Source organism: Nestor notabilis, unplaced genomic scaffold (assembly GCF_000696875.1).
Source record: "Nestor notabilis isolate BGI_N333 unplaced genomic scaffold, ASM69687v1 scaffold49, whole genome shotgun sequence".
NCBI classification, from domain to species: Eukaryota; Metazoa; Chordata; class Aves; order Psittaciformes; family Psittacidae; genus Nestor; species Nestor notabilis.
The window spans coordinates 104,830-127,545 of NW_009943895.1; the positions used below are offsets into that span (position 1 = coordinate 104,830).

The following is a 22,716-nucleotide window of genomic DNA, read 5'->3' on the forward strand; positions in this document are numbered from 1 at the left end:
CAAACAGCTCTCTAATCTTACTCTTTAATTTCTACATGTTAGTGTGCCAAATAAGCTGAAATACAAGCGGAATAGTCTAAATTGTTTACACAATAAACTTAGCTTTGAGCTATCACTCACTTGGAACCAGTTAAAGCTGATAAAGTGTAATTAAACATGATAGTGATAGTCTTAAAAGTATTAGAAATGGCTGGTAAAATATATTTAAAAAAAAAACAGCCTTGCACTCTAAACCCTGTGGTTTATGTTTTTGTTGATTCTGTCCCAGATATTGAAAAACTGGGAAGTGGGAAGCCATGCACTTACTCCCAGGTCACAAACAGTGTTTCTGGTTGAATAATTCTGGTTGTTAGGGGTTTTTTGGGTTTGTTTTTATTGGTGTTTATTTGGTTTTGTTTTGTCGGTAAATCTTACTGAACTTTTACAATTGTGTTACAATGTTAGCAGCTGAAATCTAATTTATGGAAATTAAAATCAGTTCATTGTATTTTTTCAGAGGTTAGAGAGTACTCTTTTTCTGTTTCACGGAGGGATGAAAGACTGCCCACTTTCATATCGGAAGGTTATTGTTGCAATAAATAGAAGAACTTAGAGCTGGACAGCAGATCTGCTATTTTCCCCTTTTATTATTCATACACAGCGTACAAGTAAAGATGGGTATGGGGCAGTGTAATGTGTAGATAAAAGCTAGTCTGACTGGAAACAGATTTTTAAAATCTGGAAATGGAATGTAGCAATATGTCTCTAACAAAGATTAAAGTCCTCCACACATGCAGCTGATCAGTGGAACAAAAATGCTTAATGCTTTTATATGGCACTAGTGGGTATGACTTATTCAGTAATAAGTCAAAGTATAATCTAGCAGAAGAAGAGAAATTTTCCCCAAAACAGCAATACAAGTAAAGTAAACCCCAACATTTGCTGTGCATTCTGGGGCAAGGGAAAAGAGGCAGATTTTTTGTGTGTTTGTAGCTAGTGAGGAGTAAATACTTGAGAAGAGGCGGGATGGTTTCAGGCAAAATACGAGTACAGTTGAGTACCTGAAAGTAAATCCACTCCTTTTTCTACCTTCTGATCAGGATAATTTTATGCTTAGTTCTCCACGTAAATAGTTATTCCAAAAAGCATAATTTTTTACATCTAACATGTCATGTAATGCTAAAATGGCTGGGCAGAGCTTTCCCTATATGAATAACTTAAAGTTGGGTCTTTTCAGAATTTAGTGAGTAAATGAAAATTGGGGAAAAAAATTTTAAATCTGCATATATGAGGTAGTCCTTTGGTACTGCTTAATGTATTTTAGTTGTAGCAGTATTAATTTTCCATGCTTCACACTTCGGAATATCTATGCTTTCATCTTAATTTCGTAGATACATAGTCATTTGTTGTGGGAAATGTCTTCAAATAAGAGAAGTATTAAGAGGGTACAGTCTCCTAAGATACTGGTTGTAAAGAGAAGTTCTGTATCTGAATTTAGATTGACTTTGTGAATTGCATTAAATTGTTCCTTTAATAAAGTACGACTAGATTTCAGAGGTGGTTGTGGCTTCCAATTAAAATGTCAACTTATTATTATAATGTATCGTTCTAAAATGTTATGTAAAACAAGGTTCTGGAAAAGTGTGTTTGTTTTGGAGGAGAGTTTGTTTTTTACCAATTATCTGAAACATAAGCATTCTTACAAGTAGAATGTAATCGAGTGTAAACTCTTCATGGGAATTACAAAAACTTGTAGCTTAATATGCCCCATATCAGAAGAAGAATGTGCAAATTTTCTGAAAGGCCAAAAATCGTAAGTAGTATTTTAAAATACTTCTGCTCTCATAGGTATCTGCAGTTTTTACTGAGCAGGCAATAGATAGCGGGTACTGTTCTTGTCACTGAATTAGAGACTTGACTTCCATCTGCTTTTCAGGTTTGAAGTCATACGCAGGTAAGCACTGATCCCCAGAAAAACCCTAGGCGTAGTATTTTCATAGTGGTTTCCATAAGGCAAATTCCATAAGGTAGCTCAAGTGCTTAAACTTCTACAGAGCTACCATACTCAGGAGTGAGTTTTTGAGTTTGTCCTTGGGGAAAAGTTAAAGGTGGCCATATTCTGATAGCCTAGGTTTCATGGAGCTTAGCAGGTTTTTGGGGTGCACGCTTGTGTCATACGCATTCTGTGGCATGTGTTCGCAAAGAGGGGCTGCACAATTAATTGCTCTTGTGGTCTGCACACTTCTGAGACTGCATACCAGACACTTATGAAACATGCCAGTCTGGCTTTCTGATTCTCTGATGCTTTTTTTTTTCTGACGTAAACTTCTTGGTCATGGTCCTGTGTTGTTAAATAGAGTTTCACTTAAGTATCTGAATACAAGTGTATTCAGATGCCAAAACACATTGTTTCTCTAATCAGAGACTACATATATTCACAGATGAGAAAGAAGAAGGAATACTAGGTAGTATACTTCTACCTAGTTTTCAGATATCTATGCTTTCTGCTGAAGACCATATTAACCGCAAATATGCCTTTAAGGTAAGGGAATCAATTTTTCAGTTTAATTTTATGTCAGAACTCATTTTATGGAGTTATTATGCAAAATAATATTTTACATAATATTTAAAATTAAATAATATAGGATTGACAGGCAGCTTCTGAGAATTATTTTTGCATAAAACACTACCAGAAGATTCAAGTATTTAGCCTGATGCAAATATAGGTGTAATTACTAGTATAAGAAAATGCGTGAATGTCACTTAGTAATCTTTTATTTTTAGTTCAGTGGTCTTAAATACTATGTGGAGCTTTAGAACAGTAGACTGCATCTGCAGCTGGACTTACTCTGGGAATGGAAGTTCTTTAATTATTTAGATACAAAGTATCTTTACATATAAATAAAATGAGGTTTTATTATCACTTAAATCATAGTATTTCATGAATCATTTAGGTTTCACAGCTAATCTTTTTAATCATTATATAAATCACTTTACTAAATATTTTCTTTTTACTTTTTTTTGTTGTTGTTGTTTTATGAGCTCCTTTTGGCTCCTCTTTTAGCCTCCTAAGCGATACATCATTTATTTACTATGGTAAGTACAAATTAAAACTTGTATCATTCAGACTGCAAAAAGCTATGCCAAAATCTTACTTATAGTAATTATATTAATTTGCATTAATGGATAGTCAAGATAGTTTTTAATAGATTGAAGAAATTTAAGGGCTTTTTATTCGGTGTATTAATGAGGAAGCAGCTATGATTGAAAATTATAGGTGATTATTTTGAAAATATGAATGCAGTGACATAGAAACATTGAAGTATTCCTTCCAGTATTTTTTCTGGTAATATGATTTGCAGAAATTTTACTACAGAAAACATTAGAGTGAGTATACAGTAACATTATTTGCTTCTTTTCTTTTACAGAATCTTACATTTTTATTGCAATGACCATGTCATTTCCAATCAGGCAGCTCATCCAAACATGAGGACCTATTATTTCTGCACAGATACAGGGAAGGAAATGGAGTTGTGGATGAAAGCCATGACAGATGCTGCACTTGTGCAGACAGAGCCTGTAAAAAGGTAGTGTGGATTGACAAAATAGTGGCACAATGTATTTCCTTCTCATATGTAGTTTGCTTTATTTAAATGAAAGGGTGTACCTTAAAATAGAATGTAAATTGGCTGAAGTAATTTCTCCTTATACTGAAGATCCCTTACTAACATGACAATGTTGGATCAAATTTTAAAGTAGCAAAAGTAATCTAAGTTCTGTTCTGAATATGGGTGCCTTGAGTGTAAGGGTCTAGAAGGAAAAAAAAGACTGCTTCCTTTAGCCAGTGGCATCCAAAGAAATGCAGTGACAAATACTAGGTGTAGGCATGTTTGACTTCCCCTGCTCTCCTGACTGAATAGAAATAGCAGCTCAACTGGTGGTAGTCTTGGGCCTAAATCTGTCATTAAGTCTCAAATTCACAACTGTAGTTTTTGGCTAAATTAAACAATTGTACCTATGGGCAACCTGTGAGGAGCTGCTGTTCATCATCATTAAGCTGTCATCAAACACTTACCTACCTGATGTGGAGCCTTGTCCTTTATGTATTCATGTATTGTCAATGAAAAGCAAGTTATCACTGGAAGCCTTGTATTCTCAGAAACTGAATATTGTCTGCTGCTGTCTATCCAGTTAAAATTGTTTTCTGTCTGAATGTGGTCCCTCAGGTCAGCTGCATGGCATCTATAATGGAAACCTCACCAATCGATAATTTAAAAGCTCCTTATTACTGACGGCACAGAAGTTACTGCTGATGGCTGATGTCACTTGGTCTGTTCTGCATTCTGTTAGTTCCAGCTACACTGGAGCTAAATGAATTGCAGCAATGCTGAGAAACTTTGCTGAGAGGACATCCTTGTAGTAGAAAACAATGTGAAAAAAGGTGTATCTCCATCTGACAGAGTGTCCTTAATAAATGTCATCTTCATAGAATCATAAAATCAAGTTGGAAAAGACCTTTAAGATCATCAAGTCCAACCATTACCCCAGGACTGCCAAGACTGCCATTAAACCATATGACTGAGGGCCTCATCTACACAAGCTTTTGAATACTTCCAGGGACAGTGATTCCCTGCTTCCCTGGCCAGCCTGTGCCAATGCCTGATCACCCTTTCAGTGAAGAAATTTTTCCCAATATCCAGTCTAAACCTCCCCTGGCGCACCTTGAGGCCATTAGATCTCTTGTCCTATTACTTGTTACTTGGGACAAGAGACCGGCCACCTCCTCACTCTATCTTCCTTGCAAGTAGTTGTTGAAAGTGATAAGGTCCCCCCTGAGCCTTCTCTTCTCCAAACTAAACAACCCCAGTTCCCTCAGCTGTTCCTCTCAGGATTAGTGCTCTAAGCCCTATCTTCACAGTCTCTTCCCTAAGAGTCAATGCTCTGTAGAAGATATTTAGTAACTTGTATAGGCAGATGTTACATTATTACTTGTGACATTTCTTTTAACATAAGAAGCAGTCTAAAATGTTAATGTAAATAACCACTGTTCCGTGCAGTTCATGAATACAACTGTATAGTCACGTTTGCTGCCTGGAGCCTGAGAAGACACGTAATGAGCTCACGGTGGTACCCAGTGCACCTTTGCAGGCTAGTTGTCCTTCTAGGTTGCAGTGCCATGGCTGTTCTAACAGGATAATCAGCATAGTCCACTGCTGTTAAGGGTGTTCCACCCTCCCAAAATGCTTGGGAATGCATTTCTACCCCACTCTTTGAGCTGCAGTGCCTGTTCCAGCACTGATGGCTGCCTATTTCAGGTGTTCAGCAGTGTATAGAAAAACAGTGAAGATTACTAATACAGCTGAGCTTTCCTACCACATTTCATCCAACTATATGTGCACCTGCAGTCTGCCTTACATTGCTTCGGGTGCCTATCTTACTCCTTGTTGAATCGGTGTAGAACTGTAAAGAAGCAGAAAAGCACTCAGCAGCAAAATCAGTAGTTTTCTACCTGGATATCACAGGCAGGACGGGTTTGCCAACAGCCAAAGCACTGCAACATACGCTGTTTCAGCAAAGAAACGCAACAAAAGAAGTGACTTAAGTAACACCATCTTGTTGGTTTAGTTCAGGCAAGAAACCTTAGAACAAACCAGAAGTAAAAGTGACCTCTTTAAAAAGTTTGTTAGTAACCTTGAAATAATTACTTGAGAGAAAATACATTTCAAGACCAGTGTAGACTCAAAGCTTTCACGTCTGTTAGCGATAATAAGGTAGAAAATCCTTTAGACATCCGTTTTCTAGAGAATCCATCTATTGGCTATTAAACCAGTTCTTAAAATGAACAGTGCAGTAGGATGTGATCTTATCCAGAAGAAATAATGGTTCTTCCCTGTTTAAAAAAAAAAAATAAATAAAAATCTGTTAAGTATTTTATTACCTCATCTCTAAGTAACCTAAAGTTTGGCATGCCGATAGCTCTAAGCATAAATGATTTCGGTTCAGTCAAATTCAGCCAGTGCCTTTGTTCCTCAGTTCTGTTTTTTCTAAAGGTTCTAACATGATACTGAATACAGTTTACTAACAGACTAGATACTTATGATACAATAGCTATTAAGTTAATAGTTATTAAGAACTTACTTCCTTAAATATTTATGCAAGCTGATGTTGAGCCACTCTTAAGTGCTTGTTAATATAAATGGCCTGACGATAAGTCAGAGTTTTTACAGTATAGTTCTTTAAATCTAGTAGTCAAGGTACTGCGTTGCTTATGGTACTCTGGAAATTCAAACCCAACAGTCTGTTTAAATTGAATGTTTCAGCTTTAAATCGTTTCAGAGCTACAGTCTCTATTTTTCTGAGGATGCTAGTTCCTTGAAGAGGAAAAAAAAAAAAACAGGAATATTTAAAGCATGAAGTTGTGGGGGGTTTTCCTGGTTTTCCATAAAATATTCTTGCTTTCCACATACAGTTAGCCACATAATACAGAAATGAGATGCTGGGGTGAGAAAATAAAAATGTAGCCATTTCTTTTTTTGCAGTAACAGCAGAAAAACTCACATCTGATGTACAACTGCAGGAAAAAGCAGATATTATTTGGTCCTATTGACTTAACTGTAGTTACTCCTTTCTGAAAAATTTGTTTTAATTTTGCCTAGATAGTAAATTCAAGTTTAGTAATATATTGAGAGACCTATCCTAGTAATTAAACACAAATACTTAATGAGGAACTATTTAAGCTTATGACTCAAAATATGAGCTCAAACAACCACTCTGGATTAACAAAACGTCTTGCTCATTCCATGCTGTATCACTTACTGCAGACCACAGTTAAATTGTATCTGAACATCAATTGCTTGCTAATACCCGCCAACATACTGATTCATTAATTTTACCCTAAATGATGATTTCTCTACTCTCCCATGTTTGAGTGTCAATTTTCTATCCTTTCACTGTCAGCTGTGTCGTCTGGGGCCTTTGTTTCTTCTGAGTGATGCAGCATGTACTAAGAAAAGACTATTTTTGTTCCCCTGCTTCTAATGTAGTTAGCATAAGCTAGGCTGCCAAAAAAGCACTTGTTAGCATAGCGACATCCACAGCGGGGGTTTACTGACGTCATGGTGCTTGGAAAAGATGCTTTTTCTGTTCAAATGCCTCTGCCTGGCTTTGTTAAATCACAGTCCTTATGTCCTTATATCATGATATTTAATTACATGCCCCCACCTGACCCTTTTAGAATTATTTATTTATATATATAAATAAATATATAAATAGTACTTTTCCTGTATTACTGTTCCACACGTATTATTCCTGCTTGGTTGTAGAAATCTATAAATTGCATTCCGTGTATGCTGAAATACATGTTCACTGCTCATTCTCTTCGTCTTCTCCCTCTCATGTCATCAAAATACCCTTCAAGTCTTGTTGAGTATATCTTTGAGAGCTAGATGTAAATATGGAGTTAAAAATAAATCTGGATATATGTTTTTTACATTTATCTATTAGTTTCTGATAATTCTTTCCTATTTGGATCCTTTGCTGTGGAAAGAAATCTTACTCACATGGAGTTGTCTGTGGTAAACAAAGTTAAAGGAGAGCCCAGAAGTCTATTTGAATGTCAGTCACTCAGCCTCTACACCATCACAAAAAAGGTCAAAAATAAATGCTTGTGTCTGCTGTCTATAACCACATTAACAAGTAGTACAGCACAGAGATTGCACAGAAAAACAGGTCTGTGATCTTGGTTTTTAATTAAGACAGACAGTGGAAAGTAGTGGGATAGTGTGAATTGAAAACTGTGCCAAGTCTTGACTTTGCTACATATCTGATGACTGTCCTTAGAGATGCCACTCTCCCTCTGCACCACAGCTTTTCCATCTGTAAAATGGCAACTCCTTCTCTGCTGTAAAGTGCCTCAAGAAAAATTTATATGAAGTGCTATATAAGGAGTAGGTGGTACTATTAAGGTGTGTTGCATATATTAATGCCCAAGTTTAGGATTATTTGTCAGGTAGTCCTTACATTTATTTGTAAATTCTTGAATGCTGGCTGAAAACTGGAATTTTAACACCAACATCCTTTGAGTCAATAACTGTGGAGAACAGAGTTTTCCATTCACTTTCCTGTTGAGGGAATTCCTTTAGTTTGTGGTAGAACAGTGGGTAGTATGATTTTGAGGTAGGAGCGAGGATGTGAACAGGTGTGTTTTTTCCATAACCTTGAGAAGGAACACAGGCAGAAATATTTGGTCTTGGGAACAGAGAACACCTCGCTCTTGAATGGTGTATTTTATAGACGTAATGTTTTCATTCACAGTATCTGTGATGTGTACACTTTCACATCAGCAGCTAAGGAATAATCACTGAAAGAAGAGAGCTATTTTGAGCTATTTATATTAATAGAGTGAAGTTTGGAGGACTTCTATAACATTATGAAGTATTGAGCAGAGACTGGGATCCTCAACAGTTAAGTCAGGAAGTGGCATGAGGAGAAAAAAATAACACCCCCTGTTAACATGCAAAGTGCACAAGCCTTTCGTTCTAACTGATATATACTATGCAGAGGACATTGATGTCTTGCTGTTTCTGACTCACAGGTTTAAAATGGTGTACGTGTCAAGGCAGGAGTCTCTGGATTCCTTTCACATCATGGAGAATTCATAGCAAGAGTAGGGTAATAATGGGAGGTACATTTAAAGTGTCAGCATTTGAAGTGTCCAATATTAGTAGTAGTAGGTAGTATTTTGTAAGGAGCATACAATTTTCAGTCCCTTACATATTTGGTGGGGTTCTGTCCCAAATAGTTGTTGGCCTGTTGGGAATTTATGGCTTAAATAACCTGTTGGGGAAGTGTAGGCATATTGGACATCTAAGCCTCTTGTTCAAGACAGGGTAAGCAAAAATACTTACTGCTTTGTATGTAATTAGTTTGCTTGGAATTAGAATATTTTTCAGAGGAGCAGTCATACTTGTGCATTTGGGCAGTTGTGTATGTAATGGCCTTTTTACACACGAATAAGGAACTGGACACAGTTATAAAGATGAATAATGCATTTGCAAAAACAGATGCAAAACAATGTGAAAGGTTAATTTGAAATCATCTTAAAGTTTTGTTCTTGGTTTGGTTTTATACAGAGATATAATCTCAAAGAATTGTATCTCTTCCTTTAATTTTGTCCTGTACCAGAAAATGTCATTCAAAACATTTTAGGGTTTGGATTTTTGGTGTTTTGTTTTGGGTTTGTTGGTTCTGTTTCTTTTTTCTTGTGATTGTTGTTGTTGTGGTTTTTTTTGGTTTTGTTTTTTTCCTGGTAAAAAACAGGGCGGGGGGAGGAGTCACTGTCTCATCTGTGTGTTCAGTTCATGTCCCAGTATGGAAAAAGATACAGCTTCTTGATGCTCTAAAATCTTGAAAAGAGGATAACTAAAAGAACTGCATATATTGAATACTTGTTTAAGTACTGTAAAGCAGTAACTGTTCTAAAAATACCATTATTTTTGTGGTACAGTTCCCTAAGTCAGCAGCGATTTTCCCCCTTAAAATTAAGGAAGCCACAGTTATTTTCCACAAAATGTATGCCAGCCAAAGTGATAACATACCAGAGAAACCTAATTGATGCCACTGACCATGGAAAGTTGCATGCTTTCTTTAAAGGAGCTCATTATGTGTTCAATTCAGCAGTACTGTGAATCACAAGCTGGTCAGCAATGTAATCTGCTACCATGTTTAAAGATGGCTTTAAAAATCATCTGAATTTCAGGCTGTTGACATCTGGAAGCTGTAGCTGTTGGATCGTCACTGAATATTTTCACTGTTTGAATGTCCAGCCATTTAGGAACTGAACACCCAGTTTTTCAGATTCTGGCTTTATTTCCTTTTGTGCACGTTTTTTCCAGGGGATTAATTGGAAGTTGGCTTTAAAAAGTTTACCCATGTTGTAAATGTTTTTAAAATAACAAAGAAATAGAGAAACCTGGAAGAAAAAATACTCATGCTTTCCAACCAAAAAAAACCCCAAACAAACAAAAAGCCAAACCAAAACAACACCACCCCCAAACTAAAAACAAAACTAAAAACACCAAGAAAACCCTCAACCTGTCCTTGATTATTGTGAAAATACAACCTGGATTTTTCCTTGAAGAGAAAATTTGGTGTAAAATATCTGGACCAGGGATTTACTGAAATAATCCTGATAAGCATCAATATATTCACTTTTCAATTTTTATCCATATTCTTTAATGACTGTTTTGTTGATATTATAGCTTGTCCTATATTTCTTTCCAGAATAGAGAAGTTAACCACTGAAAATACACCATCTCGAGAGGCAAATAATATTTCAAACCATCGGGTGCTAATTAAGCCAGAGGCACACAATAACCAAAGAAATAAAGAAGTGAACAAAAATGAGGAGAAGAAAGCTTTGGAAGCCGAAAAATATGGATTCCAGAAAGTTGGGCAAGATAAACCATTAACGAAAATTAATAGTGTAAAGCTAAATCCTCTGGGATCAGAATACAGGACTTTACCCATAAGCACGATTCAGGCTGGACACTTCAGACCAGTTCATTTGAATGGGTCTGAGAATAAAGCTGTTGGGCTTGTCCTGGCAGATGCTGGAGATGGAGGTCAGCACAATGCGGTTCAGTCACATATGGAGTCTGAACGAGTTATGCAGAGAACTAATTCAATGCTGCAACTGGAACAGTGGATTAAAATACAGAGAGGGAAAGGACAAGAGGAGGAAACAAGAGGGTAAGTACTATGTAGTTATTTATTTTATTTTCCCCCTAGACTTTCTAGCAAGAAAGTACTTAGACTTGTACCCTGGTTTGATTCTTTAGGTTTTGGTCTATATTACATAAATATACAATTCATTGTTCTCTGTAAGAAGTGCCTGGATGACTGCGTGGAACAGATTTATTACAGTTCCTTTTTTTATTAACATTTGAATGATAATTAATAAATTTATCCATATTAAGAACTTAATAATGGCCAGAAACCCTTTATGGGTGTTATAAATTTCTCTTCCCTAACAGAGAGGAGGTTTCATCAATCATAACAATTCTTTTTCCTCTTAAAATCTGTTCTTGAAATTGCCCTGTGCTCTACATTTTTGTTCACAAATTCTTGTAATAGTATTTTATTTAAAATTCTTCAAAAATATTCCTGAGAGCTTTTAAACGTTAAACAAGCTTTAATTGAAGAGAGTGAAGCTTTACCTAAGAGTAAGTCACACAGATCTAACTAACTTGATGATTAGAGCTTCTCTTCTCATGAAATCAAACACTTCTCAGTTCTAATACTGAGTTCCAGTGCTTATTCCTGAAGCTTTAAAATTATGTGTGAATTATTGACAATATTGAATCTTGTACCAATAGCAGTTTCTTTGTTTGACAGGAGTGTAGGTACGTTGCTTCCAGGCTGGCTTAGATACAAGGAGTATAAATATAGATAGTAGGAGTAAAAAATCAGTATAAATTAGATACTAGGAGTAAAATATAAAAGTTCTTAATATTACTTTAGATGGGAAGTATGGAGATGATATCACAGGAGATATTTCTAAGAGCTGAAATTAGGGAGTTTGCATATAGATAGATAGCAGGACACAGAGCTTCCATTCTGGCTCTAAGACAGAGCCACATTCAGAAAATGCGTTTTCCACAAATCTAAAAACACAGGGGTTGAGGGCTTTTCAGTTTTTGCAAAAACTTGAAAATTTTACATCAGTTTGACTTACACTTGCCAAAATTGAACATTTTCTCATTGCCTTTAGTCCTTAATGTAATATAATTAGGAATAGTTAATGTGCTGTTTCATGAAATACTCAATGTAAGTCGTGTGATCAAGTTTACAATGCCTTTACAATGTGGTTTCATTTAAATTTAAAATCTTATTTTTATTCAGACTACCAGTTCTGTCTGGAGACAGACATTTAAGTAGAACTGAAGTCAGTGGATGAGAGTAGAAAGAAGCTCCAGTTTATATTAAAGCTTAAGGTTGGGGTGAGAGACTAGTAAGGCTTTTTGTAGTAAGACCTATTCAACTCGACTTGAATTTTTGAGAATAGTACTCTTCACTTAATGGGGAAGAGTTACTGACTTTTAAGAAATATGCTTTCCATTTTATCTGTCTCTCTAATGTGTTAGAGAAACCATGGAGGACCAAACTGAGTATCTCTGGTGTGTCAGACTGAAAAAAGATTTTGAACTTTAAGAAAACTAAAATGTTATCAAACAGGTTCAATTAAGTAACTATATACAAAATAGGAGCTGTTAGCTGTTCTCAGTATGAAATGAAAAGGAATCACTGTCAAATTACTAATTTTTTTAGAGGAACAGGCTGACCCCTTAGTAGTTTGATCAACTGAGAAATTAATGACAGTAGAGTAGTTCTTAATTCTTTAAGCTGTTATCAGCCATTTCCATGGATCTAGACATGTAGTATTTTGCAAAAGCCAAATAAATAAACACAACTGATACCTTGAGGAAGATAAATCTTTTTTAAACCAAAAATAAAATTATTTTTTTTTAAATAAAAAATAAAATCGTTCCACCTCAGTATCATATTATTGAATTTATTTTGCGCAAGTCAGTTATGAGCAAATGTTCTCACCGAAAGTGGCTCACTTGAGTGATCTTTCTCAAAAGTAGAAAAATACAGAAGGGTTGCATGTTACTAAGGCTTTTTGTGGCTGCTAACCTACGATGTGAGCCATTGTCTCCCCACCCTGCCCGTGTAAGCCTCATTCCAAATAATAAATGCCTGCTGTACAGCACCAGCTTTCAGTCTTCACCTTGCCAACCTTTGCTTGATTTGCATGTGGAAGTTCAGTATTCTGGACCAGCTGGTATTTTCATTCCTTAACATGAAGGACTACTCTGAGGCTTCAGTCTGAGGGTATTCATAACATTGCAGAACTGAACCCCTAAAGATTTAGCAGCGAGGTCGCTTTCCCATATAGTACAACTTGGAAGCCAGAACCGGTATTGCTACCCAACAGTAACCCTAGAGACAATCACTAAAGGTGTCTATAAGGAGTCTGTAAACTCATGTGGAAGCCTTTTTTTTCATACGGGCAGATTTGTAGGAAGCATTTATGATAACAGTTGCAGAAATATTTTGCAACCTCACAGTGTGCATGACTGCTTGACTGGCTACAGCAGTCTTCCCTTGTGTGCAAGGTGGCCACAAGCTGCAGTACTCTCTGGAGTTGCTTTTTGGCTTTGATTAGAATGACATTTTTGCAAATACCAGCAGGACATTGGTGAATCTGTTTTGAATTTATCAATTGAGGCAGTTGGGCTTTTTGCAGTTTTCATGGTTTACCAATAGAAGATGAGTATGCTTTCTTTCTAAATGTTATAGAATGTAAGTAATTGTATGCAGACTTTAAATTGCTATCTTTACATAGCAAGAACTTCAGACAGCTTTACTTCAACTTGTCCAGGTTGCTTAAAGGTGCCAACAGGATTACACTGCCCATTTAATTAGTAAAATGGGAGAGGAGCTTCAGTGAGTGAGATGTATCTAGCTACTAGATTTTTATAAATAAAAATACCAGGCTTCACTGTACCCATTTGTGAACAGCTAAAATAATACTTTGAAAGTTATAAATTGAACCAAAGGTGTCTAGATTGGTTGTTTTTTTAAATATGGAGATGGACAAAAGCCTTCATCACTAATGGTATGTTACATGAAGAAACTTAGAGGTATTTAAGCAGGTTTTGCAACAACAGAATAGGATGTAGAATCCATTTCCTTTTTGGTTTTTTTGGGGCGGGGTTGGGTGTTTGGTTGGTTGGGGGTTTTTTGTGGGTTTTTTTTGTTTGTTTGTTTGTTTTGGTTTTGGTTTTGTTTTTTTTTGTTTTGGTGAGAATGGAAAGCTGTCCAATCTACAAAATGGGGTTAATACTTCATTATTTCTTGGAAAGCTTCAGAAACTGTAGCAGATTTTGCATGTGAAGTTCTTTATAATAGTTTTCATTTACAAAATGTTACAGGTGGTCATATTCAGTTTAACTATTTTGAGTGAAAAGTGGGTTTCACCATCGTCAGTTTCCTTGATAGTTATTCCATAGGGATCTAACATGCATGATTCTAGTTTACTTTGCTATTTGCCCTACACCATGTCTTTAATTGTGGCACTAGGTCATTCAAAACCATCTTCAGATTCTGGTGCCTGGTGGTGGCAGGGATTTTACGTTTGAATGTCTGGGGTGTAGCTAGAAGCTGCTGCCCTCTGATGGCTAAATCAAGTCCAGTTTGAGATCAGACTTATCTGGGGGCAAGTTATCAATCAGCTGTGTGATTAGTAGCAAAAGGCTTTAAGAGGAGCTCATCTGAATTTTAGATAAGGGTTGAATGAATCAATGTTTATGACCTAGATTTTGTCCTCAAAAAAAAACAATAAATGCTTTGTCATACTTAGGCATGCATTAATACTCAGTATGGAAAATTCTGCATTTAAACTAATGCTGAGAGTTGCTGTAGCACTCCAGAATTTTAATGTGGCAACAAATTAAAGAGGAAGCCTTTGCATTCGTATCCAAGTTAAAAACCAATACAGTATTATTATCATAATAATATCATAGCAGCCTTCCAATATCTGAAGGGGCCCTATAAGGATGCTGGAGAGGGACTCTTCATTAGGGACTGTAGGAATAGGACAAGGGGTAACAGGTTCAAACTTAAACAGGGAAAGTTCAAGTTAGATATAAGGAAGAAGTTCTTTACTGGAACAGGTTGCCCAAAGAAGTGGTAAATGCTCCATCCCTGGCAGTGTTCAAGGCCAGGTTGGACAGAGCCTTGGGCAACATGGTCTAGTGTGAGGTGTCCCTGCCCATGGCAGGGGAGTTGGAACAAGATGATCTTATGGTCCTTTCAAATCCAAACCATTCTATGATTCTGTGATTTTGCTACTTGGTTCGCTTGAATAGCTGATATGGAATAGCTTGTCTTTGACAGTTGTGGAATATCGTTTCGCTAGACAATTAGTGCAACTTTTTCTTGGTCTGCTGTTAAAAAAATCATAAATTTTTATGTCCATTGTAATTGCTCAAGATTTTCTTAGGGAAACAACAGGAGGGTTTTTTCACTTTCCAAGAAGAGAACATTTAAAAGGGGCTCATATGGAAACAGTATACAACTTCAAAGCTTTCAAAACTTTGACCTATCCAGCATATAGACAAGTTACAAGATTTAGTCTAAACTTGATACTACTAGGCTCTTAACTGGTAAAGAGATGTAATATGGATTATATAATCAAGCAGCTAATCAGAGAGGAGATCCAGTTTTGGCTGCTACAGTGCATTCAATCAGTACAGTTGATACTTTAATTGTTGTCTTGATTTTCTTGCATGGTTTTAAAAAGACACTTGTAGTATTAAAAAAAAAAAAAAAGTAAGAATTAGCTAGATAAACCTAACCAGCACTAGAAAACTTTGCACTGCCATAATGTTAATGCTCTCCACTAATATAAAGAAAATTTGTGTTTCAGCATAATCTCATACCAGACGTTACCAAGAAACATGCCAAGCCACCGACCTCAAGTTTTACCCCGGTACCCAGAAGGCTACAGAACACTGCCAAGGAACAGCAAAGCACGGCCAGAGAGCCTCTGCAGCATAACACCATCAGCTTATGACAGAGCCATAGGACCAGTAACAGCCGAAGAAAAACGGAGGTCAATGCGTGATGACACAATGTGGCAGCTCTACGAATGGCAGCAACGTCAGTTTTACAATAAGCAAACAACTCTTACCAGACACAGTACTTTAAGTAGCCCAAAAACTATGATTAATATTTCTGATCAGACAATGCATTCAATTCCCACCTCACCTTCTCATGGCTCAATCGCTGGTTTCCAAGGATACTCCCCACAGCGGACCTACAGATCAGAAGTGTCTTCACCTGTGCAAAGGGGAGATGTAACTATTGATCGCAGGCACCGGACACATCATACTAAGGTAAAAATACTTTTTTTAATCATCAAAAATCTTATTTACAAGGTTTTTTAGTAGAAGTACTCATACTGAGTACATTTCAGAATAGTTAGTTACATCACTGTTTTCAGGGAGAAAGGTTTGATTTTTTTAAAGCATTTCAAAATCTAAAGGTAGTAAAGAGGTATTTTTCTAATACATTAGGTGAAAGCATGTTGTCCTAATATTACTGGCCATGATATCATGTTTCTCTAAAGGAAAGAAAAGGAGTCCAGAGGCAGATTATTCAGAACAGTTTGTTGTATGTACAGAAATCTTTCTCCTTTTTAGTTTTTTTTAGCTGGAACTCTGAGAGGACTGAAAATCCCAGATTTCTTTCCATGTGCTGTTTTCAATTCTTCAGCCACAAGCTTGGCTGCCTTGGGTGGCAGCAGAAAACAGTGCAGCTATTTCTTTTGATGCCTTTGAGTTATTAGGGAGATCGCTATAGATCAGAGTCTGTTTACGCACAACCTTGGCGCTTGACTGGGGTGACTTTGCTGGTCTTCATCAGTGAGAGGGAGACATGAAACAGTTGTAAACCTGGCTGCCGTATGTGGCTCTGCTGCATCCGTCATGCTTGTGTTACGTGTGATTTTTAATACATTGGAGATAATTACATAAAATTACTCTTTCAGTTGGATGTAAAACTGGTGTTTGTATAAAAAGTTTCTGAACATTTTTCTCTCTGGTGTCTCTGTTTCTTGACACAGGGAAAAAAAACATCCTTCAGCTATATCTTAAAGCAGTTCAAATAACTTCCAGTTGGCTACTGAGTCTTGGGTTTGGAAGTTTTTAGGTCCCTATCTACAAAGGAGTAATTTTGTTTTGACATCCTTTGTGTCTCAAAAATTTAATAATCAGTGCTTCTCATACATCTGAGAAATACCAGTAGGGTCAGTGCCACAGAGCATGTGTGCACTTGTCCTTTCAGCCATGTTTTGTTTTCTGATATATTTTTCCCTTGTTGAAACACTTTATGCTAGTATTTAATTTCATATTTACTACCTTTTATACAAGATTTCTTTGCCTTTGGTTTTTCATGCTATTTGGTTTGTATTTGGTTTTGTTACACAACTAGCTTTTGACATTAACTTAAAAACACAGACTTGTTTTTTAGAGGTGGGTAATAAGGAGACTGTTTGCAAACAGTAGGGTAAATTTAAGGTTTAAACCCAATCTATTAGAAAGAGCTTAGGTTTTCAAACAGCTTTCAATAGTGGGTAAAAACCAAAAATTGTTGCTTATACTGGCTACCAGTAGGGCAACAACTGTGAGGGAGGATTGTTAATTTAATGAAAGATGAAAGCTGGAATATTTCAAAATTTAGAGGTAAGCTACTTGTGTGTCCTAGATAGCAGATCAGCAGGGAGTACAACTAGCCGAAACCAGCACAAATCATAGCAAATTTATCGTGATTGTGAAGTTTGTCATGGCTTGACTTGAAGTTGGCTTGACTTCTTTTTTTTAGCATTTAATAGGTTTTGAGTCTTCAGATAACTATGGATCATACTGTGCTATTTTGTTTTTGTGCAGCATGTCTTTGTGCCTGACAGAAGGTCAATGCCAGCAGGTCTGAGTTTACAGCCTGTTACTCCTCAGAGCCTCCAAGGCAAAACAGTGAGTTTCATTTTTATTTGGTACATCAGGGGTTTTTTAGGAATAATCCTTTAAGCATGGAGAGGCAACACTGAAATTTTATTCTATTCAAAGATTTCAATAAATGTAGCCTTTATTTTAATTATTATCAGGGATTTTAAAAGCAAATAAAGTAGTACTCTGTGGGTCCATTGAATTCTGAGAGTGTTGTGTAGCCACTGAGTCCAGATTTTCTTTGAGAAATACAGTTGGATGGGTTTTTTTAAGCATTTTTGATACATTACAGAAACTCCTGGGAGAAAGTAGAATACATCACAGAACACTAATTTCTCAATCAATTATTTAGAAAATCTTAGAAGTAAAGTTTACCTTTTTTGGAAATCTTAAGGATACTAAAATTGCTTTTGGTAAAATTGTGTCCTTTTTGACATCTCCCATTTTATTGTGGTAGAGCTGAAATTATCATTGAAGTTATTTCATCAAAGTAATCATGGTGAATACTGTCCACTTTCCTAATTGAAACACGACACTTAGCCAAAAGCTTTGAGATCCTAAATTTATGTGATTTCTTTACCAGCTGTTGTCTCATTTCTGTAATCTTTCTCTGTCCATCTGCAATGACTATTTGAGAGTGTTAGGGAGTAATAATACAGATTTTGAATCATGCTGTGGGGAACAGCTCCCCAGTCAATCCTTCTACTGCCTCGGCCCCTGTTTCTTGCACTTCCCAGCATGAATCCCTGGCACCTTCAGCAACTTAGGGGTTGGCCTTTGGCAGCTGGCACCTTATCTCTGCGCCTTGTTTTCTTCAGACGTTTCTTTGGGTTCAGAGCCCCATCAGCTGGGCTGATGAGTGAGGCAGGGGGCAAGGAGGCCCAAGCTTCTGCCTGCAGAAACCACAGGTCCTGCCCGCAGCATAAGCATTGCAAGGGCCAGAGGAGGAAATCTGCAAAATTTTCTGTTGCGATTGTTGTAAGAGTCCCAAGAGCTGTATCAAAAGCGCAGCACTTAATGTCAAAAATGTTTGCAACATTATGCATCTCTAGAGAGGAGTGGGAATTACTGTTCGATGGGCTCCTCTATGGAAAAAAGTTTGCTTGCAAACACTGGATGTAAGTACCATTCCTAATGCACTAAAATTGGGCTTTTGCAGAATATTATGAGAAGAGTTTTCATCTTGAAAAAGTGACCCACTTTTCCTTTTGCTTGAAAATGCTATTTCCCTTATTTCTAAAAATAAGGGGGTTTGTGCTTTGAAATTATGTTCATTTTCAGACTGAAAATTGTCACTGATTTTTGAGAGAACTTGAAAATGTCTTCTATAGCAGTCTGCATCCCTATGCTTACTCTCTGAAATCAGGTATTTTAAATCCAGGTACTGAATGAGTTCTGTAAGAGGAAGATGGGCCATTAGACTGGTTGGTTTTGGTGTTGCTTTTCCCTCAAAGCAGTTGGTTTTGACAACTGTAGCTATGTAGAAATCCCTTGCTCCCTCTCGTGGGCTACTTTGGTACGAACTCACAACGATGCCAGTGCCACGCTTATTCTCAGAAACTGGTGTTCGTTTTTCAGTAATTCAATACGTGGTTCTCTGGACCTTTTCTTTTTTGCTTTGGGGAAATTCTGTGACTGTGGGAGAGAGCAAGTGGTGGTTTAGGGGGTTTCTGTGTTTGGGGTTTGGTTTTTATTAACACACAGGTCTGAGAAAACAAAAATGCTGAATGTTTAACCTCTTATAAGACTGACTTCTGGAGAAGTGTAAGAAACAAACAGGAACATAACAGAAATACTTGTTAAGTGTTGGATTTTTCTTCTTTGAAGTATTTCTAATAGAAATGGTTCCCAGGACTGGTTCAGGTAGTTTCCCAAACTGACCTAAATTGATCTGTGTGGAATTACCTGACAAATACCCATTGGAGTGTGACTTTATTTCTATGACATATATAATCTTGGGTTTTAAATACTACTGTTCATTATTACCTAAGGCTGTATTGTACATCTCAGTCATAAAAGCAAAGCAGTAAATCAGCTGGTAGCCTCAGATCTCTTTAGGATGGGATGGAAAATTACTTTTGTCATGCTTGTGCGGTATTTTGTGGAGGGTGATTGTTTGTGATGTAGTACAGCTACTGTGGAGGTTTTTTTATTATTTTTACTCCTAACTTTCATGCATGCATTTGAAGAACTATTTTAGAAACTAAATCTTCCTGAGGCCATTTTTTGATTCTTTCACCAAGCTGAAATGGCTATGTACAGGTAATGATATCTTAAGGGCTGGAATTATCTCCTCCTTCACTTAAGTCAGTATCATTAATTTGATATGCATGTCAGGAAAAATTTAAGTACTGCACAGACTTTCTCCTACAAAATCCTTACTTATTTTTGTCCTTTATTACAAAATGGTTCACTTTTATAGCATTTGCAGTATTGATTGGCTTGAGTAGTTAAAAATTAACCCTTTGTTATGTATTTGAAAGTGGTCAATTTGGGGAAAAATGGTCTGTCTATATTTTGTTGTATCGCTAAAGAAAGTTTTTGTAAGAAACATACTAAGAACCCTTATTTGAATTAAGTGATGTTTAGGATACCAATTAACCTTTTTTCTACTCTTTGGCTTCTCACACTGCACTCCTTCAGCCAGAGGAGCTCACGCTGCTGCTAATAAAGCTGAGACGGCAGCAAGCTGAACTGAGTAGTATCCGGGAACACACACTAGCACAGCTCATGCAACTAAAACTTGAGGCCAGCAGCCCAAAGGTCAGCTATAAAGCAATGTGTGTCATGTACCATTCTCACTAACTTGTAGTCATTCATTAATCAAAGTTTACATTGTACTGTTAGTGCAAAATTTTCTGACTACTGTGGGAGTAGAATAGAGTAACATTGCTTCTTTGCGTATGTGTTGTTCCGCTATTAACCCTTTGAGGTTTTCCTCATAGCTTTTTGAAATTAGCAGAGTCAAAATTACGTAGGAATATCTTAAAATGTATTATAGTTAAGTTCAAAGGTTCTTAATCTATTGGTGTTATAAACAAAATTAGTAGTGATAGATCATGAGATTAATTTATTGCTTATAGTGCCTTGTATCACACATAATCTTCTAACTTGTGCACAAAAATCAGGACATGTTTAAAACACGGATTTATCAAAGGGTTTATAGTCATCTATGTAGTAGACATTTACATGAGCTTAATGTATTTTATATGTAAAAGCAAAATGTGATGTAGTAGTTCATAGTCTGATTCATGGCAAACTTTCATTGCTTCTGTTTCAGGATCAAAACTTGTTCACCAAATCACTTAAAAAAAAAAAAGGGCAGATAAAAGCAGTATTTTATTTTTATGTAAAACAAAGATCACTGCCTGGTTTACATCTTTTAAAGCTCTTTTCATGCATTCTGCACTTTCTGTCCCTTTCCTTTTCCCCCTGATTGCTGCCTGCTAGAATGAGATTCTTTCACATCACCTTCAAAGGAATGCCTTGTATTTGGATCATCAGGTGGGATTTGCAATTTTATTGTGTGTTTACATTTCTTAATGCTTTTTTGCCTGCTCCTACCAAGCTGGAAATATTTGGGGAGAAGGATTTTCAGTGTTTTTTATGAAGTTGGATATTTAATATATGCACTTGTTAGTAGCACAGAATATTTTAATCAGTTACAAATTTGACATGTAACAGAAAAAAACATTCAATTTAAAACTCATCAGAATACAGTAGCTACTCACTGATTGCTTTCTCTGTTCATTTCCTTCTTATGATAACACTAACTATAGCATTTTACCATCTTTAACCAAAGTAGTAATATATTTCCACGCTCATATGACACACATGCAGTTTATAGAAAATTGGTGCTTCAGATAATTACAGTTTTCCAAAATTAAGAAGAGTTAGATGTTTCTACAGGACATTAAACAAAAGAAGTCAAACATGAAGAAGTGTTTTAAACAAGTCATAGCCTGGCTCATTACTTCTTTTACTCAGTTATTTCTTCAAGATTTATACAAGAATAAGGTTTTACTTCTTTACCATTTCTGGTAAGTTAGGGAGAGAGCGTACAATTCTGTCTTCACAAACATAACTGATTGTCGAGTGAAGAGTGGTCAATGTTCAGTGATCAAATGGGACTTCTGTTGAAGTTGTGCATGAGAAGTTTTAAAATGGGAAAATTTTCCTAGCACTTAGAAAAGACAGTCATATGTGTTTAGGAGAAATACAAGCAGTAGGTGTCCATTCGTTAAAAATACAAAAATCGCTACTGCTTTTTCACCTAATAGTCTTTATTCTAATGAAATTTTTCAGCCTTACACTTAAAACCAACTGTTGTTAGAATTTTTATGTCCTACATTTTCCTGCAATAGGATTTCAGTAAGTTACTAAAAACCACAGAGACACATGCTTGGTTCACCCAGTGACTTTATTTTCCTATTGCATTTTGGAAACAACATGTGAATTGTGACCAATTCACTTAGATGACAATGCATTGCTAAACATCTGTGTCTTGTTTTAAGGGGCTACAGGAGGTCCAAAACAGTAGGGAAAAACTGCATGCTAAATTTGGCCAAAATATTTTGCCCAACTCAAATATTTCCAGTTTATGATGTTTTGGAATAAGAGAATAATTCTGTCTTCAACAACGTAATTCATTGCCAAGAAAGGGTAACTGTCCATGTGAAGTGTAAAACCATGTTCTGTACTGTTGTTTGATTAGCCAAGCTTGTGAGTATAATAGATAAGATTAAATGGAGAGAATTGACTATGTAGAACATAGAAAGTAATAAAAAGGATTTTCTTTTTACTTGCACCTGATAATACTTAGACATGTAATGTGATGTGATTAAACATTAATTTAAGGAAATGTTTGAGTCATATAAATGTGTCGTAATTGCCCCTACCAGAGATACAAGAAATCACTGCACTTCTTACAGTAACAAATCATTATCAGGTCTAAACTATACCTCCTTAATTAATAAGTCATGGAAGAGCAGGTTAGAATATTTGTCCCAGTTGCTGATCAGGTTTTTTTTCCCCTGGTTTGAATATAATACTGCCACTTACCTATATGAAATAAATCCCCCTGAGAGTTTCTTTACTTCGTACCCAGTAATTACAGTAAGAGTAACAAGCAGTAGGAACTTCCCCCCCCCCCCCCCCCACAAACACC

General features: G+C 36.4%; 1 protein-coding gene across 1 annotated transcript in view; it reads left to right on the plus strand.

Moving 5' to 3' along the window:
• PLEKHA5 (pleckstrin homology domain containing, family A member 5) overlaps positions 1-22,716 on the plus strand; it is a 155,517-nt gene that overhangs the window by 102,115 nt on the left and 30,686 nt on the right. Inside the window, exons 6-10 of the mRNA XM_010022146.1 lie at positions 2,421-2,521; positions 3,451-3,566; positions 10,261-10,728; positions 15,473-15,941; positions 17,493-17,576. Of these exons, the coding sequence (XP_010020448.1) occupies positions 2,421-2,521; positions 3,451-3,566; positions 10,261-10,728; positions 15,473-15,941; positions 17,493-17,576 (1,238 nt within the window). The remainder of the gene's footprint in view (positions 1-2,420; positions 2,522-3,450; positions 3,567-10,260; positions 10,729-15,472; positions 15,942-17,492; positions 17,577-22,716) is intronic.